Source organism: Ricinus communis, chromosome 4 (assembly GCF_019578655.1).
Source record: "Ricinus communis isolate WT05 ecotype wild-type chromosome 4, ASM1957865v1, whole genome shotgun sequence".
Taxonomy (NCBI): Eukaryota; Viridiplantae; Streptophyta; class Magnoliopsida; order Malpighiales; family Euphorbiaceae; genus Ricinus; species Ricinus communis.
Window position 1 is genome coordinate 938,371 of NC_063259.1, and position 18,324 is coordinate 956,694.

Genomic DNA, 18,324 nt, shown 5'->3' on the forward strand with positions numbered 1-18,324 from the left:
GGTTTCCCACATCTATAACAAACCTGCACTCTTGGTCCCTAACACTCTCCTGAATGGGTCCTTCCACAAGTGCCACAAACAGGTCTATATCCTCTACCAGTAAACCCAGAATTACCTCACATGTTCGCTGATCCACCACTTCTACCCAAAGTTATACTACTTGGCCCTCTAAACTGATAACTGCCCCTTCCTCTAAAACCTCCTCGCTGACTTCCTGATCCTCCCCTAGGTGTAAATGAGGCACTTCTAGAGAAAAATGGAGTAAATGTCCCAATTATCTTCTTTGTCTTTGCTTCTAATATATTTCTTTCTAAGAATAATTCTTCTGCTCTTGTTGCAGCTTCCAATAAAGGTAGGTGGTTGCACTGCCAACTTTTCACGTATCTCCAATCTCAAACCCCTCTCAAATCTATTTCTCTTCAGTTCATCAGTTGCCACTTCCTCTGGTGCATACCTAGATAACCTTGTAAATTGTAATTCATAATCGGCAACAGACATCTCATTTTGTTTCAATTCAAGGAATTCAAGTTTCTTCCTCTCTTGATATATTGGTGGCATATACTTCATCTTGAACTCCTTTAAGAATTCTTCCCATGTCATTGTCAATGGTTGTGTCTGGCTACCTGGGACTGTCTCCCACCAATTTCTAGCATGCTTAAGAAATAATGAGGTTGCATACCTCACTTTTAGTTGGGTTGTCGGTTGGGTATTAAATTGTGTAAACACACCTTTAACAGACTTTAGCCATTCCTCTGCTACAATTGGATCAGTTGTCCCCTCAAACTCTTTCCCGCCATGCTTTCTTAACTTTCCAAAATTTGCATCCAATGCAGGTACGTTTAGTGGAGGTGGTGGCTGTTGTTGAGCTAATCTTCTTAACTCTTCAGCTATTTGCTGAGCATACCCTTCAGCTCTTCCTTGTGGCTGTTCATTTTCATGCATCTGTTCTTGTTCAATATGATGTGCATGAACTGACTCATGTGAACCTACTGGGCCAGTGGAGTGCTCATTCATGCCTATATCATTAACAAACTTTACAACAATAAATGGTTGTGCATAATTACTATATGCTTGCATGTTATGCTCTTAATCCCCTATATTCCCATCAATTCAATCACACAAACATTTAACACATTGGAACATATTAAAAATTCTAACTCACTTTAACATATCACAACACATACACACCTTCATATTACATAACATAAACACAAATATAAGTACTCATACTTATGTCCCAACGGTCTAATCCCCGCTCTGATACCAAAAATTGTAGCACCCCAACTCAAACATCCAATTGAATAGCAATATATATATATTTAACTTCATAAATATAATTTACTACTTAGTTACAATATACATTCATACAATTTAAGTGACATGACATACTTAATATATATAAGGAATATTTATATATTATTTTAATTCACATAAGTTCTCAAAATGCCCCAATGCTTTAGATAACTCCTCTGGCCCACCTGATAATATTGACTGATGCAAAGAGAGCAATGCACAGCTAAGGCTATCTACAACTGCACTAACCTGAAAAAGAAATTGTTAAGGAATGAGGTAGCGACTCAATAAGCATTTAATTTACTAAACTATAGCATATTAGGCTAGAATTATCAAGTCTTTATCAATACAGAAAATTATACCAACACTTAACTAACAATCACAAAATCAACCATTTTAATTATTCTCATAAACAAATAATTTCATCTCACATAATGCAAATAATCTCAAACTCAACCAAGTTAAATAATTCAATTCCACATTATTTCTATCAAATTAGGATCAGATGACTCATCCTTACATTTCCTCACATTTTCAAATTTCAGTAACCACTTGACAAGACTATCCGCCCGGCTCAGTCTTGCCATCTCACATACTCGGGTAGCTATCCGCCCGGCTCAGCTTTCCCGATCACACAATATCCATACAAGAGTCATCAATCCTTAATCACAATCAATTCACTTCACAACACATCACAATCAATTCACTTTACAACAAGCAAAAAACATAACTAATATCAACTCAGTCAACCAAGAAATTATCAAGTAATCAAACAGCAGTTCCTACTCAATATACACAAAGTTTAGTCTATTAAATACTTACCAAAATTTATAGGATAACAAAGTAATCCTATTCTTTTTCTCTTACCACTTCCTTTCCTTTAGATGAACCTATTCACATATTCAATACAAATACAATTCAATCACAAGGCATAAATATACATATCTTTACTATCAATAAAACATCACATTTCAACAAAATAACATATATTCTAGATATTAATATGATGCATGAGATGAATGATAACAAATCAACATATTTGTTGATGAAGGCAGCTTGTAGGTACTGAATTAGAAATTACACCAAAACTTATGTACAATTAATAAAACTCTCATATTTTCCAGAATTATACTTCCATTTTTATAGAAACCATAGCAAAAAGAATCACTTCAAAATCATTGGTATAGAAATAGTTATGGCATTTTCTATACAGCTGCTCCAATTTCCATCTAAACAGAATAGAAAAAAGTTTCCTATTAAATGACCAATCAAACGAATAAATTTTCTGATGAAACTCTTCAGATATAAATTTAACATTCTAAAGTTTCTATAGACACTAATTTTACTCAATTTGGACTTCTCTAGCTCAAGTTGTGAAACACAAAATTAGCAACAAATTTCTGAATCCTAAGTCCGATTTCTGCTTAAAACAGTTTCGAGCAGGCCATATTAAGTTCAACATATCTCACGTTATACTCAACCAAAAATTTATGAAATTTTGCAGAAATATACTAAATATATAAATGAATAACTTTCATGTTTAACTCTCTGCTTGGTTCAACCTCTAAATGCCTCAAAATGTCAGCACAAAAACCAGGTTACCTGCTGAACCATAAACAGAGCAGCAGCAAATCGAACCTTATAAGTTTCTACTCACTCAACGATCTGCAAAACTATTTTACAGAGATATTCTTGAAACATATACCTACAACTTTCACGTTTAGAAATTTTCGAGATAAACCCTCTAAGGTCACGAAATCAGAGGTGAAAAATCTGCCCAGAAATTTCAGCTTCAAGATCACAAGTAATAGCATGTTCACTCTTGATTAAACAATTCCAAAATACATAATCATCAACAATTTCATATCATTAATCCTAATTTACAGCAAAATCAAGAAATTAAAATTACTCACCTTTGTTTCTCTTAATTAAGAAAGCCCAAATCTTTCAAACTTAAAAGAAGAATTAGATTCTCACTTACTAAAAGTTTGTAGAGTTTGATTAGGAAATCAAGGTTTGAAGAAGAAAAGGAGAAGAATGAGAGAGACAAAGAAGAAGAGGAAATAGGAAATGCATGTGTAGAAATGAAGAAATGAAAGAGGTGGTATATTGGTGTAAAAATAGGCAATTTTATAATTTAATCCTCTTTCTTTCTAACTTTCCAATTTAGTTCAAAATCATTACTTTTCAATTAAATCAATATGTAACTAAATAATTTATTTATCTACCACATAATATAATAAAATAGGTCATACATAATCATGATACAAATGACATATTTAATGACATGCTAATGAATATTAATTATTAGTAAAAATAAATAAATAAATTTGGTTGTGACAATTCCTACCCACTTGGAAAATTTCGTCTTCGAAATTAACTAATCGCCAACAGACATGCCAAATAAGCTCGGGTATTTATCCATCATATGCTTCTCTACTTTCCAAGTTGCTTCCTTAGATGAATGTTGACTTCATTTCACCTTTACCATAGGAATTTCCTTGTCTCTTAATTTTCTAACCTGTCGGTCTAATATCTGAATCGGTTCTTCAACATATGTGAGTTTCTCATAAACTTCAATTTCTGGTATCTTGATAACATGGCTAGGATCAGATCAATATCGTCGAAGCATAGAAACATGGAAAACATTATGTACTTGAGCTAACTCTGGGGGTAATGCAAGTCTATAGGCTAAAGGACAAACCCGCTCTAAAATCTCATACGGCCCGATATATCGAGGACTTAGTTTACCTTGTTTACCAAATCGAAGAATACCCTTCCATGGTGATACTCTCAAGAAAACCTTATCCCCAACTTCATACTCAATTTCCCTTTTGTGTTTATCTGCATAGCTTTTCTGTCTATCTTGTGCGGCCTTGATACACTGCTTCGCAACTTGTATCTTGTCTACTGTTCTTGAATAATTTCAGGACCTTCCAATTATCTGAACCCTTCTACATCCCAACATATAGGGCTTCTACATTTTCTCCCATATAATACCTCGTATGGTGGTATACCAATACTAGAATGAAAACTATTATTATAAGCAAATTCCATAAGTGGTACCTATTCATCCCAATTTCCGCTATACTATAATGCACAAGCCCGTAACATGTCTTCAAAAGTTTGAATGGTTCTCTCAGATTGCCCATCTGTTTGTGGATGAAAAGTAGTACTGAAATGCAATTTAGTTCCCATTGCCACTTGTAAGCTCTTCTAGAAATGAGATGTAAACCGAGGATTCCTGTCTGAAACAATGGAGATAGGTACACCATGCAACCTAACAATTTCTTTCACATACAAGTTGACTAGCTTATCCAATGAATCATTCTGTTGAATAGGTAAAAAGTGTGCTGATTTTGTTAACCTATCAACTATTACCCAAATAGCATCATTTCTCCTAAAAGTGCGAGGCAAACCAACAACAAAGTCCATAGTAATTCTTTCCCATTTCCACTCAGGTATAATTAAAGATTGTAATTTACCTGCAGGTGATTGATGTTCTGCTTTCACTTGTTGACAAGTTAAGCATTTAGCTACATATTCTGCAACTTCCCTCTTCATGCCTGACCACCAATAATGTGGCTTCAAACTGTTATACATTTTTGTACTCCCTGGGTGCATTGAATAAGGAGAATTATGAGCCTCCCAAAGAATCTTTTGTTTCAATGCGGCTACATTAGGTACATATAATCTGGTTTTCATAACCCACATTCCATCATCTCGCTCGATTAGTTCATTTGTCTTACCATCTTGCACCTTCTTCTGTAACTTCTTTAAGTATGCATCACTACCTTGTGCATGTTTGATCTCATCTAGTATCTGGGCACTAGTCTTCATTGTAGTCAATAATACCCCATTCTTTATAGAAAAATGCATATCTATAGCTCTTAGCGAAATTAAGGAACTCATATGATATGAAATCATACCTGCAACCCTTTCCAAAGTCTTCTTACTAAGTGCATCTGCCACAACATTTGCTTTTCATGGGTGATAATCAATGGTACAATCATAATCCTCAACAATTCCATCCATCTTCGTTGCCTGAGGTTCAACTCTTTCTGTGTAGGTATGTACTTTAAGCTTTTGTGGTCAGTGAATATTCAAAATGTCTCTCCATAAAGATAATGTCTCCAAGTTTTCAAAGCATGTATAATTACAGCCAATTCTAAATCATGTGTAGGATAATTTTGTTCATGAGGTCTAAGTTGTCTAGAAGCATAAGCAATAACCCTTCCATTCTGCATCAATACACAACCCAACCCATTAAGTGAAGCATCTGTATAGACTATATATTCCCCTCCTTGTATAGGTAATGTAAGTATAGGTGCTGTAATCAATCTATTTTTTAACTCCTCAAAACTAGCTTGACATTTATCATTCCACTGAAAAGTCACTTGTTTCTTCAACAGATTAGTCAATGGCTTTGCTAAAATGGAGAAGTTCTTCACGAATCTTCTATAGTACCCAGCCAATCTCAGAAAACTACGAACTTCTGAAATATTTCTTGGTGATTCCCACTCCTGAATAGCCTTTACCTTAGATGGGTCCGGTTGAACACCTTGTGCAGATATAATATGCCCCAAAAATGCAATGTTATTCATCCAGAACTCATATTTACTGAACTTACCATATAACTGCTTTTCTCTCAAAGTTTGTAATACTGTTCTTAAATGATGTTCATGCTCTTCAGAATTACTGGAGTATATCAGAATATCATCAATGAAGACTGTCACAAATTGATCAAGATACGGTTGAAAAATATTATTCATCAAAGACATGAATGCTGCAGGTGCATTGGTCAAACCAAATGGCATAACAACAAATTTATAATGACCATATCGTGTCTGAAATGCCATTTTAGGTATAGAAGTCTCTGTAACCTTTAATTGCCAATACCCAGATCTTAAATCAATTTTGGAGAATACAGCTGCCCCTCTGAATTGATCAAGCAAATCATCAATGCGAGGTAAAGGATATTTATTCTTGATAGTAACTTGGTTCAACTTCCTATAATCAATGTAAAGTCTCATACTTCCATCATTTTTCTTCAAAAACAACACTGGAGCTCCCCACGGTGATATACTAGGTCGAATATAACCTTTCTCCAATAAATCCTCAAGTTGCTTTTTCAATTCCTGTAATTCTGCTGGTGCCATTCTGTAAGGTGCTATAGAAACAGGAGCAACTCCTGGAATAGTTTCAATTTCAAAATCCACTTCTTGTTGAGGTGGCAATCCAGGTAATTCTTCTAGAAATACATCTAGGAATTCTTTGACTATTGGTACCTCTGAAACCCCTGGACTAACAATTCCAGTGTCTACCACATTCACAAGATAAGCATCACACCCAAATTTCATTAAATGAAAAGCGATGGCAGAAATCAAACATGCAGTACAATTTTCCTCACACCCGTGAACACTGCTTTTATTTCCCATCTATAACCATTTTTACTTCCTTCGTTAAACAATCAACTATGACATGATTTCTAGATAACCAATCCATTCCCAATATCACATCAAAATCTCGCAAATTGATCACAATTAGGTCTACTGACATATTTGTACCACAAATCATCACAGAACAAGCCCAAACTACAGTATTCACCATTATTACTCCTCCAGCAGGCATCGAAACACAAATATCATGTCCTAAAGATTCAATGGCACAATGCATTTTCAATGCAAAATCACATGAAATGAATGAACATGTAGATCCAGGGTCAACTAACACATATGCATCATGCCTACAAATAGGAATTATACCAGTTATTATCTCTGGAGAAGTAGTTGCTTCCTGCCTCGTAATAGCATACACTCTTGCCTGCGGTAAGGATTGGTTCGCATCTTCAATATGGACATATGCTGCTGTAGCTGCACTTCTACCTCCCCTACCTCTTCCACGACCAGTCATTGTAAAGTATCTTGTGGTTCTTGGTAAAGAGAAAGTTTTTTTAAAAATCACATTTCGAAAGACTCTAGCTCTCAATGAAGTATTTCATGTACCTAATATTAGAGTAAATTTAATTTTTGTTGCTATGTTGGGAAAGGTTAGAGTTAAGGTGTCATTTGAATCTGACAAGATTGTGATGATAAAGAATAATGTGTTTGCGGGAAAGGGTTATTGTAATCAAGGACTTTTTGTACTTAATAATTCCAATATTATGAATGAAAATGCATCTTCTTCTGCTTCCTTGATTGATTCAATTGATTTAAGGCATGCTAGATTTAGGGCATGTTAGTGCTAGTTATATTCATAAAATGCAATCTATGGGCTTAATTTATGGTATTTATAATACATGCATGAATAAATGTGACATATGTTGTGAAGTTAAGTTAACTAAATAAACATGTCTTTTTTGTCCATAGAGAATCTAAATTACTTAGTTTAATTCATATTGATTTAGGAGACTTAAAGCAAACTATGACTATAGGTGGTAAGAAATATTATGTAACATTTACAGATAATTTTTCTAAATCTATTAAAGTATATTTACTTAGAAATAAAGATGAGGCTTTTGATGTATTTAATTTATATAAAGTTGAAGTTGAAAATCTATTAAGTAAAAAGATTAAAAGAGTTAGATCAGATAACAATGGTGAATATATTTTGTTTAACAACTTTTATAAAAAAGAACGAATAATTTATAAAATTACTCCTCCTTATTCACCTGAATCAAATGGAATAGCTGAAAGGAAAAATAGAAATTTAAAAGGAATGATGAATGTTGCTGAAAGGAAAAATAGAACTTTAAAAGAATTGATGGATGCTATGCTTGTTAGTTCTTGTACACCTGATAATTTAGGGTGAAGCTATTTTGTCCGTATGTCATTTACAAAATAGGATTCCATATAAGAAAACCTGTAAGACACCATACGAGTTATGGAAGGGCTACATGTCTAAACTTAAATATTTAAAAGTATCTTGCTAATGTTACATTGCCTGACCCTAAGAAAAGAAAAATTGGCTCTAAAACATCTGATTATATATTTATTGGTTATGCTAATCATAGTGTTGCATATAGATTTCTTATTTTCAAAAGTGATGTGCTTGATGTTAATACAATTGTTGAAACAAAAAATGTTGAGTTCTGTGAACATGTCTTTCCTTTAGAATCTGAGATTGTTTCTCATGCACCTACTGAAAATGTTTTTGAGAACTCATCTAAGGAGTTAAGAAGGAGTAAAAGACAAAGAAAAGAAACTTCTTTTGTAAATGATTTTTACACTTATATTGTTGAAAATGATCCTTTGACAATTTCTGATACTTTCTTCTGATTCTATACTTTGGAAAGAAGCCATCAAAATCAAAACTAATTCTATTTTACAAAATAAGACTTTGGATTTTGGTTGATTTACCACTTGGTGCTAAACCTATTGGTTGCAAATGAATTTTTAAAAGGAAATATAATCCTAATGTATCTATTGAAAAATATAAGGCAAGATTGGTTGCAAAAGGTTTTACTCAAGAATAAAATATTGATTATTTTGACACTTTTACCCGTGTGACCAGAATTTTCTCTACCTAAGTTTTGATTGCTCTAGTTTCAATCCATAAGCTTTTTATTCATTAAATGGATGTTAAAACTGTTTTTTTAAATGGTGATTTAGAAGAATAAATCTATATGGTGCAAGCTGAAGGTTGTGTTATTTATAGATAAGAAAATAAAGTTTGCAAATTGCTAAAATCTTTATATAGTTTAAAATATGGTCATAAGCAGTGGCATGAGAAATTTGATCAAGTTTTGTTATACGATGGTTTCTCTTCTGTCGAAGTAAATAAGTGTGTTTATACAAAACTTGTTGATGGTGAAAGTATGATATTTGTTTATATGTGGTTGATATGCTCATATTTGGTACTAGCCTTAGTAGTACATAAAAATAAAGAGTTTCTTGCTTCTAAATTTGATATGAAACACATGGGTGAAGCAAGTGTTATTTTAAGTATTAAATCATAAGGAAGGATGATAACATAATGCTATCTCAAGAATATTATGTTGAAAAACTTCTTAAGAAGTTTGGACATTTTAATATCACACTAGTGAGTACCCCTGATGATGCTAACACTCAATTAAAGAAAAATAGAAGTGACCATGTCGCTCAATTTGAGTATGCACAGATTATTGGGAGTCTATTGCATTTAATGAATTTCTCTAGACCTGACATAGCTTATGTTGTGTGTAAATTGAGTAGATATACACACAATCTCAATCATGATAATTGGGCTGCATTAGTCAAACTAATGAAGTATTTGAGAGGTACCATGAAATATGGTATTTTTTATAGTAGATTTCCCATTGTAATAGAAGATATAATAATACTAACTAGATGTCAAATTCAAATGAGATAAAATCTACTAGTGATAATGTATTTACTCTAGGTGGGGGTGTAGTTACCTGAAAGTCAGCTAAACAAACTATTAATGTTATATCTACTATGGAATCAGAATTTGCTACTCTAGAATTTGCTGGCAATGAGGCTGAGTGGTTGAGAAACCTTTTAGCCAGTATTCAATTGGGTTCAAAACCAACACCTTCTATGTTTATGCATTATGATTGTCAAACAATAATTGTTATAGCAAAGAATAAAGCCTTCAATGGTAAGAACAAACACATTCATTTGAAACATGATATGATTAAACAATTGTTGAAAGATGGAATTATTTCTATTGATTATGTGAATCATAAGTGAATTTGACCGATCTTTTGATTAAACCTTTGGAAAGAAAGTTAATTAGTGAAACATCAAGGGGAATGAAACTTAAGCTAACATAAGATATTAATAGTGATAGGAACCCAACTTTTGTGATTGGAGATTCCAAGAATAAAGTTCATATGGATAAAAACAAGTCACTTGTTAATCTTGCTAGGACAATAATTTCCTTTCTTATGGTGTAAGTAGTACTAGACTACAATAAGTGAGAGAATGAACTAAAAACTCTTAATGTATTTCATATTCCTTAAAAGTGGTATATTAATGGCATAATATACTTGATGAAATCACCTATATAAGTGCGGAGTGGGGCTGCTCCTATGAGATTATGGCAAAATCTTTAAAGCATTAATGAATTACCAAGCACGCATATGACCTATTTAGTGCAAAACCATATAAAACAACAGAAATTGTGGAAGTATAATGTGATTGATAAGGTATTAGCCTACAACAAAGAGTCTTTGGTTCATAGAAGTTAGTATACTTCACCATTAACTATGTATGTTATGTCTTATTATTTTAGGTCTGGTTCATAAAAGAAAGATACCAGATTCGAAGCATTCTATAGTCATATTTAATCCAGAAAAATTATTTTTTTATAATTTTTTTTGAAATATGTGGGGGATTGTTGGATATGTCTTATATTTCAAAAATTCTTTTATCTCACGCTTCTAAAGTGAAAGCCTCCACTTTTGTTTATAAAAAAACTTTCTATTTGGGATTGTAAAGAGCCTTATGGTGTTTTGGGCTCGCATGCACAATAATTGAGCCAAAAGTCAAATTCAAGTAAAAATTTATGAATCCCCCGAGCGCAAAATGGGCTTGAACCAAATCTAAGTTAATTTTTAATATTTTTATTTATTTATTTATATTTACCTTCTCTTAAAATGTTTATCTTTTATTTAATATTTTTCAATAATTCAGTCACATATTATTCTACTATTCTTTTACTATAATGTTCAACTACTTGAAAAAATATCTCCTAAATTATTTTTATAATGTTACTATTTTTTATCATATAAATATATTTCTTTTATTGAGTTTTAGAGATATAGCTTTCTTCTTAAGCTTTCTTTTTACTCTACTATACTAAATTAATTGAATTTTGAAAAATTACTAAAATAAATTCCTAAGATCGATGTCATTTCCGTAAGCTTCGTTTTTAATTAACACCTTTTAATGATAAATTACTGATTTTTATTACAATTTACAGCCATATATTTTTTTCATTTGAAAATAATAATATATTTAGAATCTCGTTGTAATATTATTTTTATTTTTTTGTACTTTTTATTTATATCATTATCTTACTCTTTTTTAAAATGTTAATGGGCATACAAAAAGATCAGAGTCAAATGTTCAGTTTCTTGAAGTCGGTTTTTTTTTTTCTTTCTTTTCTATCATAGTAAAATCCAATCCCAAATTCATTTGAAACAACGATCATAAGATAAATGGCTAATTACACAACATATTTCATTAACAAAGAAATCATACCTTTAAGTATGGATGGAAGAATTTGTAATGGAAAATCAGGACATAATTCAACTAGATATTATAAATAAAAATAATAAAAAATAAAAAGAAGATTTTGTAGATTAGCTTCGCAAATGCCTATAACAACTTAATTGAGATGAATATGAAATCACTCATTAAAAGAATTTCAAATTAGCATCCATGCGAGGCTTAACCTAGCAGTGAATATATATATTAATTTGAGTAAAATCTCATATTTGAATCCCGTAATAAAATAAAATATAAAAAAAAAAAAGAAACAAAGAAATACAAGCAAGTATATAAAACCTATGTAATATCAAATTCAAAATCCCCTAGCTTCAAATCTTTCCATCCTGATACAGGTAACAAAATTAGAAGACAGGGTCAGAAGGGAAAGTTAAATCACCTTGGACACACGAGAAAAACCCAACATCGCTGAGAAGAAGTACCCCAACATGGCTACAATTTCCAAACCTGTCATCATTTTCAACAACCAGCAATCCATCACTTGGATAACGCATTTCAGGGTTTTCCTAATATCTTTGAATGTAATTCCATGACTTGGAGAAGTCACACATGTGCAGTCATCATTCTGTTATTCCTCCTGTAAATCGCTGGGTGCTGCAAGCCTTTTCGGACAGAAGATTCCTTCCCTTTCCCATGTCTATCAGCTCAGCTATTGCTCAAAGCACACAGCACGGCCACTGCTACTCATCTTCAGAACTGGAATTATCTCTTGCCCACAACTGGGTTTAGCACCAGTTTGAAATGTTGACCTACTTCAGGTCTCCGGCTGTATTCATCACCAAATTCAGCAGATAGTTTCAATTTGTAAATACCATAGTCCACAGCACATATCACACAAGCAGACTCTTCATCCATGCTTATTGCTTGCATATCTCTATCATGACATATTATGTCAGGGATTCTCTGGCTGCTAGAGCTCTACATCATCTCAAAAGCGGCGGAAAAATGAAAAACAAGGTCAACAAAAACAGCAAAACTGTAGTTTCCTACAGAAAATTTCAATGTGGAATCTGCAAATAAAAATATTTCCCAGGAAAAACTTATCATACTAGATAACTCCCCCCAAAACTCCTTAAGACTTAAATTAATAAAAAACCCTTAGGTTAGTTTTTCCACAGCTGATATTAGTTTTATTACTAGATGCTACATGCATTAAGAATCCATATTTGAGAGAGAAAGAAAGAGAGAGAGAGGAACCAAGTCTCTAGCACTGAACAGTTGAAACACGGGAAGTCAATCCAGATTGTATAAGGTTTAAGGACTAAGATGATAGTATAATGCGTCAAGATTTTAAAAAAATGCACAACTAATTCCCTACCACTCAATAAAAGAGGCAAAGTATTATTCTAGAGATTATCTAAAGGAAGCACAATTAAAATAGGGGAGAAAGTTTGTGAAGGAACCTGCAAGTTAAGGTTATGCATTCTCTATCTAGAAGACCAACTGGTTGGCCTTTGTGATCTTCAGCATGCTCTGAAACAACTGGAACCTCGCTCAGACCATACCTATCCATAATGAGTTGCACAGAAAAAAGATCCATGCTAGGCTTAGCAGTCCATGGTAATTGGCATATTTCCCCATCAAGTGAACAGATTTCAGATACTAAAAGCTCCTAAAATGAAAAAAAAGAGTCGAACAATCAAGGTTAGATGGTCAAAGGCAGGCTGTGGAAACTAAGTCAGATTAATGATTTATCAGGAACTTTATGACATAGGAACTCAAGAAATTAAGACTGAAACTCTATTCGGGAATGTATCATGGCCCTATCTATTCATCTTTTTCTTCAAAATAAAAAGAGCTAAAACCCTTTTCTTCACCTATTTTATTCTTGGATGGTTGTCAAAAGAGAATTCTATACCTTGCTCCTCTCAGCTTTTGCTTTTGTAATTTTGTTAAAATCTTCAATGTCTCCAAGGGTCAGTAAACCAACTAAAACATTCCTCTCATCAACAATCAGTGCACAAGACTGCTTCTCCAAAAGCATGAGGCTGACTGCTTCAGTGAGCAAAGTGCTCATAAAAACAGTTATACATTGTGTTCTCATAGCTTCTGAAACAAAAATCCTCTTCTTGAATGCTTCTTTTTCAATACTAGAATCATCTAAACAAAGAGAACTTTCAACTTCACAAAGGTTACTTGCATCAGTAGCCTTTTCAGCAAATACATAACCAGAAGATTGTCCATATGCAGCAGAAGAGGATATTTCGGGTTGTTTGGTAAGAACAACATTTCCCTTATTTGCTTTTCTGGTCTCCATGACTTCTCTTCTTGACTGTCCAGATGTAATCCATGAAGACAACCCTACAGCTCCCAGTAGTGGGAGAACTATTCGATAGTCTTGCGTCAACTCAAAAAGCAGCAGAACTGCGGTAAGAGGCACCTGACACACTCCTGCAAGTGTTGCAGCCATTCCCACCTGCAATCAGAAACTTACAATGATCAGCCATATCATAATTTTTTGATGGTTTAGGGTATCAAGCATTCAGTTATTTTGAGTCCAATCGTCAAACTACTGGTGTACTCTTTTGGACAATACTTGTGTGGTATCAATCGTTGGGAATCATAATTCCTAATATCATCCATAAAGTGGTTAAATATATATAGTTCGATTGCAAAATTTGCAAGTGAACAAGGTTCTTAGGTGCTTTGCTAAGAGCTGATTCTGAAAGTTGATAAACCAAACAATGTTTTGAAAATACGTACTTTTTCAATCATCAAAATTCAATTAGTGAAATAAGGCAAAACAGATATCACAAATTTAGAAGCCGTATTAAGAGCAAAGTATTCTGAACTGCAAGTTGAAGCCTACAGGCCACAATCACTGGGAATTTGCTGATCTGCTTTCTGAAAATGGGACTCAATCTAGAAGTGGAGGAACATGCCCAAGCTTCGCCACAAAGGTACCTGCTTGAGTTACAACAATACTGGCAAGTGGCCCTTATAGTTGAAGGCTACGTATTTAATATTCCAGCTCAAGCTTAGCAGAACCTAAATTAAGACCTGGTACTCTTTGATCTTCCGGTGAGATTATATGAGATCTGACTCTGAAGTTTGTAATAGTATAACAAGTGTGATTTTCATTTAGAAGGTTTTTACAGAATCCATTATTTAATAACAGAATTTAAAAATATTATAATTCCTAAATTGTATCATGTCAAAGATTGGTACCAGGCCATATGCTTGAGGTGATGCTACTTCCAAGATGGATAGTTGAACCACTGGACTAGACTGAGAAAATGCTAAACTAATCAGTTTGCCATATGCCATTCCTGTTGCTGCACCAATAAACAGGGATGGTGCATAATAACCACCTACTAATCCAGAGGCCCGGCACAAAGAGGTTGCGACTATCTTTACTCCCACAAGTTGAAGAAGTAGATCTGCAGAGAGGCCTTTCACAAAAGGCCGGGATTCCAGCAAAATGTCAACATTCTCAAAACCCCAATATAGGATTTCGGGATAAGCCAAGGCAATCATCCCAACCGCTAAGCCACCTACTACAGGAAACACAGGCCTTGGTATGCCAACATCCCTGTGAAGATTGTTGACAGTTGACAACAGAAATGATGTACATCTGGATAGAGACAAAGAAACCAAGCCGCACAGGACGCCCAGCAACAAATACAATGGGAGTTCTGAAAATGTTATCAGTAGGTTTAATAGCAAAATCTCTCATCCTTCTGGTAACAGATAGAATATTTACATCTATAAAGGGCACATAAAATTGCATCCTAATGGAGAAAACACATGAGAAAACTGGCATGGTGTACCCAAGGCAACATCATATACAAGTAGCATCAGCAATCAATAAAAAGTGATGGAAATTTTAAAAACCCTGGTGCTTCATTTAATTGCAGGAATGAGTCAGGAGACTGACTTGGGAATGCAACAATGCTTGTTTTTGGATTGCATGGGAATATATTAAATTCTCACAAGGATATGAATGCTTTGACAACATTATCCCAATTATCACTAGATTAGACCCTTTAGATTTTATTGTAATCTAAGAAAAGAAAGCATCCCCAGTTGGGTTAAAGAAAAGTAGAATTGATCATAACTCAAAAAAGTGATAATTATAATAATAATTACCACCAATAGAGCGGAAGTCATACTCAGGGACCTTAAAGGCAGGTTCAGAACCAAGACCAACTTCAGATACAACAGAAGCTACAACTGCACTAATGATAACCATTGAAGTTGTATTGGTGAGTGATGCAGTCTTATTTGCGGATGATGGCCACAACACAGACTCAACAGCAAAGAAACAACCAGCAACAGCAGCATTGAATCCTGTCAAATTGTAAATGTTAAACCTTTTTGTTTGTTTAAAGTAATTAATGTATTGCATAACCAATAAAAAGTATGAAAGTAAACCAGAAGAAATTCCAGCAGCAGAGCCGGCAGCCAAAAGAGAGAGCTTCGTTTGTGATTGTCGAGGAGAGAGAGTGAAAGAACCAATTCCTTTCGCAATTGAAGACCCAATCTCCACACTTGGACCTTCTGGTCCGAGTGAATTCCCAGTTCCAAGTGTAAAACAAGCAGCTACTGACTTAAGAAAGGGGCTTAATACAGCCAAGAAAGGATGGTTGCTATTGTTGTTGTTGTTGTTGTTATCATGAATGAGTGATCGAATAGTATTCAGGAAGCTGACAATAAGGCCCCCGCAAGCAGGAACGAAGATGACACGGATCCAGATAGAATCAAGAGGCTCTTCCCTTAGCCAGGATGCGCCTCTATATGGAATCCCATCCCAGAAAATGTCACGAATCTCATGTACTCCATTGTTGAACACAACTACAGCTAGTCCAGTGAGGATACCAATTACGCATGATGATACTATAATTCCATAATTTCCACCAATGGTTGTATCGGGTTCTTTCTCTTCTAGTTCTTCTTCCTCTTCTTCCTGTTCATTAGCAAGTGATTGTGGGATTCCAGTTCTAGTATCAGGAAGAGCACTGCAAACTCCTATAACTTTGTGATTTGAAGTGAAGGAAAAGTTGTTGCATTTAAATTTGGATTTGGGTTTTCTGCAATTCAAGAAATAGAAAGAAGAAGAAGAAGAGATGAGAGGAGGTTGGTGGTTGGTGACAAAGTGGAGAAATGCGGTTTTCATTTTCTGTCTGCGCGCCCTATTTCTCATCCATTCTTTATCCAATCCTTTTCTTTTTCTCTTTTCTTTTTTTCTTTCTATATTTATTTTGAGATCTCTACATTTACATAAAGGAGAAAGGCTCAAATATCCTCTCCAATTTGTACTTCCGAGCCGAACAATTCTATTTTTAATTATTTTAATAAATAAATGAAAATTTTAATTAAAATTGAAATTATTGTAAGAGTCTTAAAGTGGTTTAACGTGAAAAAGAGATAATAATTAAATAATTAATTTTTAATAAAATTAAAATGTATTAATACATAAATATTGAAAAGTTTTAATTTCAAATATTAAAAATTATTTTATTCGATTAATTTAGATAAAAAATTATAATTGTCAAGTTTACAATTTTCTTTCGAAAATTTAAATTTATTTAATTTTTAATTGAAACTAACTTATTTAATGGTGATCTAGAAGTTGAAGGGCCATTTAGCCCTTTATCCTTTACAAAAGTCATGTCATGTCTTATGCGGCCAAAATTGCAGGCCCCACTTACTTTCTTTCCCCAAACCAGTAAATATCATTCATGGCTACTTATTGTATAACAAGGGTATGGCAAATATATTAAAAAAAAAGTAATATATATTTTTAAAATAATTTATATTTATTAATTTATATTAAATATTTACTAATTTATATTCATAATATTTATATTATATAATAAGTATTTAAATATTAAATATTTATTTTTATTAATTTTATTTTATTGAAAACATATTCATACTATATTATTGTAATATCTGAAAATTTTCTTTAATAATAATTAATAAATAATTTTTGATTTAAATTTATTTTATTTTATTTTATTTTTATTTGGTTTAATTTGGAATGATGTAATAGAAATTTTAATGTTAGACAAATAAATGAGTTATTTTCCATATCCAATTAGTTTGATTTTTAAGGAGTTAATTAAGTAAATTATTTGAGGAATAAATTATATTTTGGTTATTTAATTTTTTTCAAATGAATATATTTAATTAAATTATATATTGGAGAATTATGGAAGAGTTTGTAAATGATGTTTTTATAAAAGAATTATTAGGAAAAAAGGATATTTTAATTAGTTAATGGTGTTAAATTTAATTGGAAAAATATTTAGCAATTTAATTAATTAAATTAATTGTGTTAGGATTTAATTAGAAATTTATTTTGGGATGAGGAATAAAAGTATAATTTCATTAATATGGGGTTTTAATGGAAATTTGTATGTTTGGTATTTTTATAAATAAATATGTCGGCTAGGGGTATTTATGTAATTGTATATTTTTAAAAATTCTAATTTGGCCCAAATTAATTAGTTAGGGGCTTAATTGAAAGGCTAAAGAAAAGTTTAGCGGTTAACTAGAAATTTGCTGGATGAAATTGCAGTAATTAAAAAAGTCGAGGGAGCAAAAGGTAAAAAGGAAACTTCAGGGGCTAAATGTCGATATTGAAAGAAAGAAAAGAGAAAAGAGGAATCGGGGAGAGAGAGGGAGGAAGCCGGAGAAGAAGAAGAAGGGGAGTCGGGAGGCTGAAATTTGGCCGTGGGCGGCGTCTGTTGTGACATTCTGGCGATTAAGCGGCGTCGGCGGAAAGTGCAAGGAAGAGGCAGTGACTTCCCGGCGCTTTTCCGGCCGTTTGCGGCGGCCTTGTCGGCTGATCTCA

General features: G+C 33.2%; 1 protein-coding gene across 2 annotated transcripts; it reads right to left on the reverse strand.

Annotated features, from left to right (window-relative positions):
* Window positions 1–11,669: 11,669 nt before the first annotated feature.
* Window positions 11,670–16,756, reverse strand: LOC8284875 (chloride channel protein CLC-e). 2 transcript variants are annotated; one of them, XM_015716374.3, is made up of 6 exons: window positions 15,900–16,756; window positions 15,615–15,815; window positions 14,694–15,160; window positions 13,384–13,941; window positions 12,929–13,137; window positions 11,670–12,291 (listed from the first exon to the last, which is right to left on the reverse strand). In XM_015716374.3, exons 1-6 carry the CDS (start codon window positions 16,666–16,668, stop codon window positions 12,228–12,230), a joined length of 2,268 nt encoding a protein of 755 aa, XP_015571860.2. In that variant the 5' UTR covers window positions 16,669–16,756; the 3' UTR covers window positions 11,670–12,227. The 2 variants fall into 2 exon arrangements, with proteins under 2 accessions (XP_015571860.2, XP_015571861.2); XM_015716375.3 differs by having other exon boundaries at window positions 11,670–12,443; window positions 15,900–16,753.
* Window positions 16,757–18,324: the final 1,568 nt, after the last annotated feature.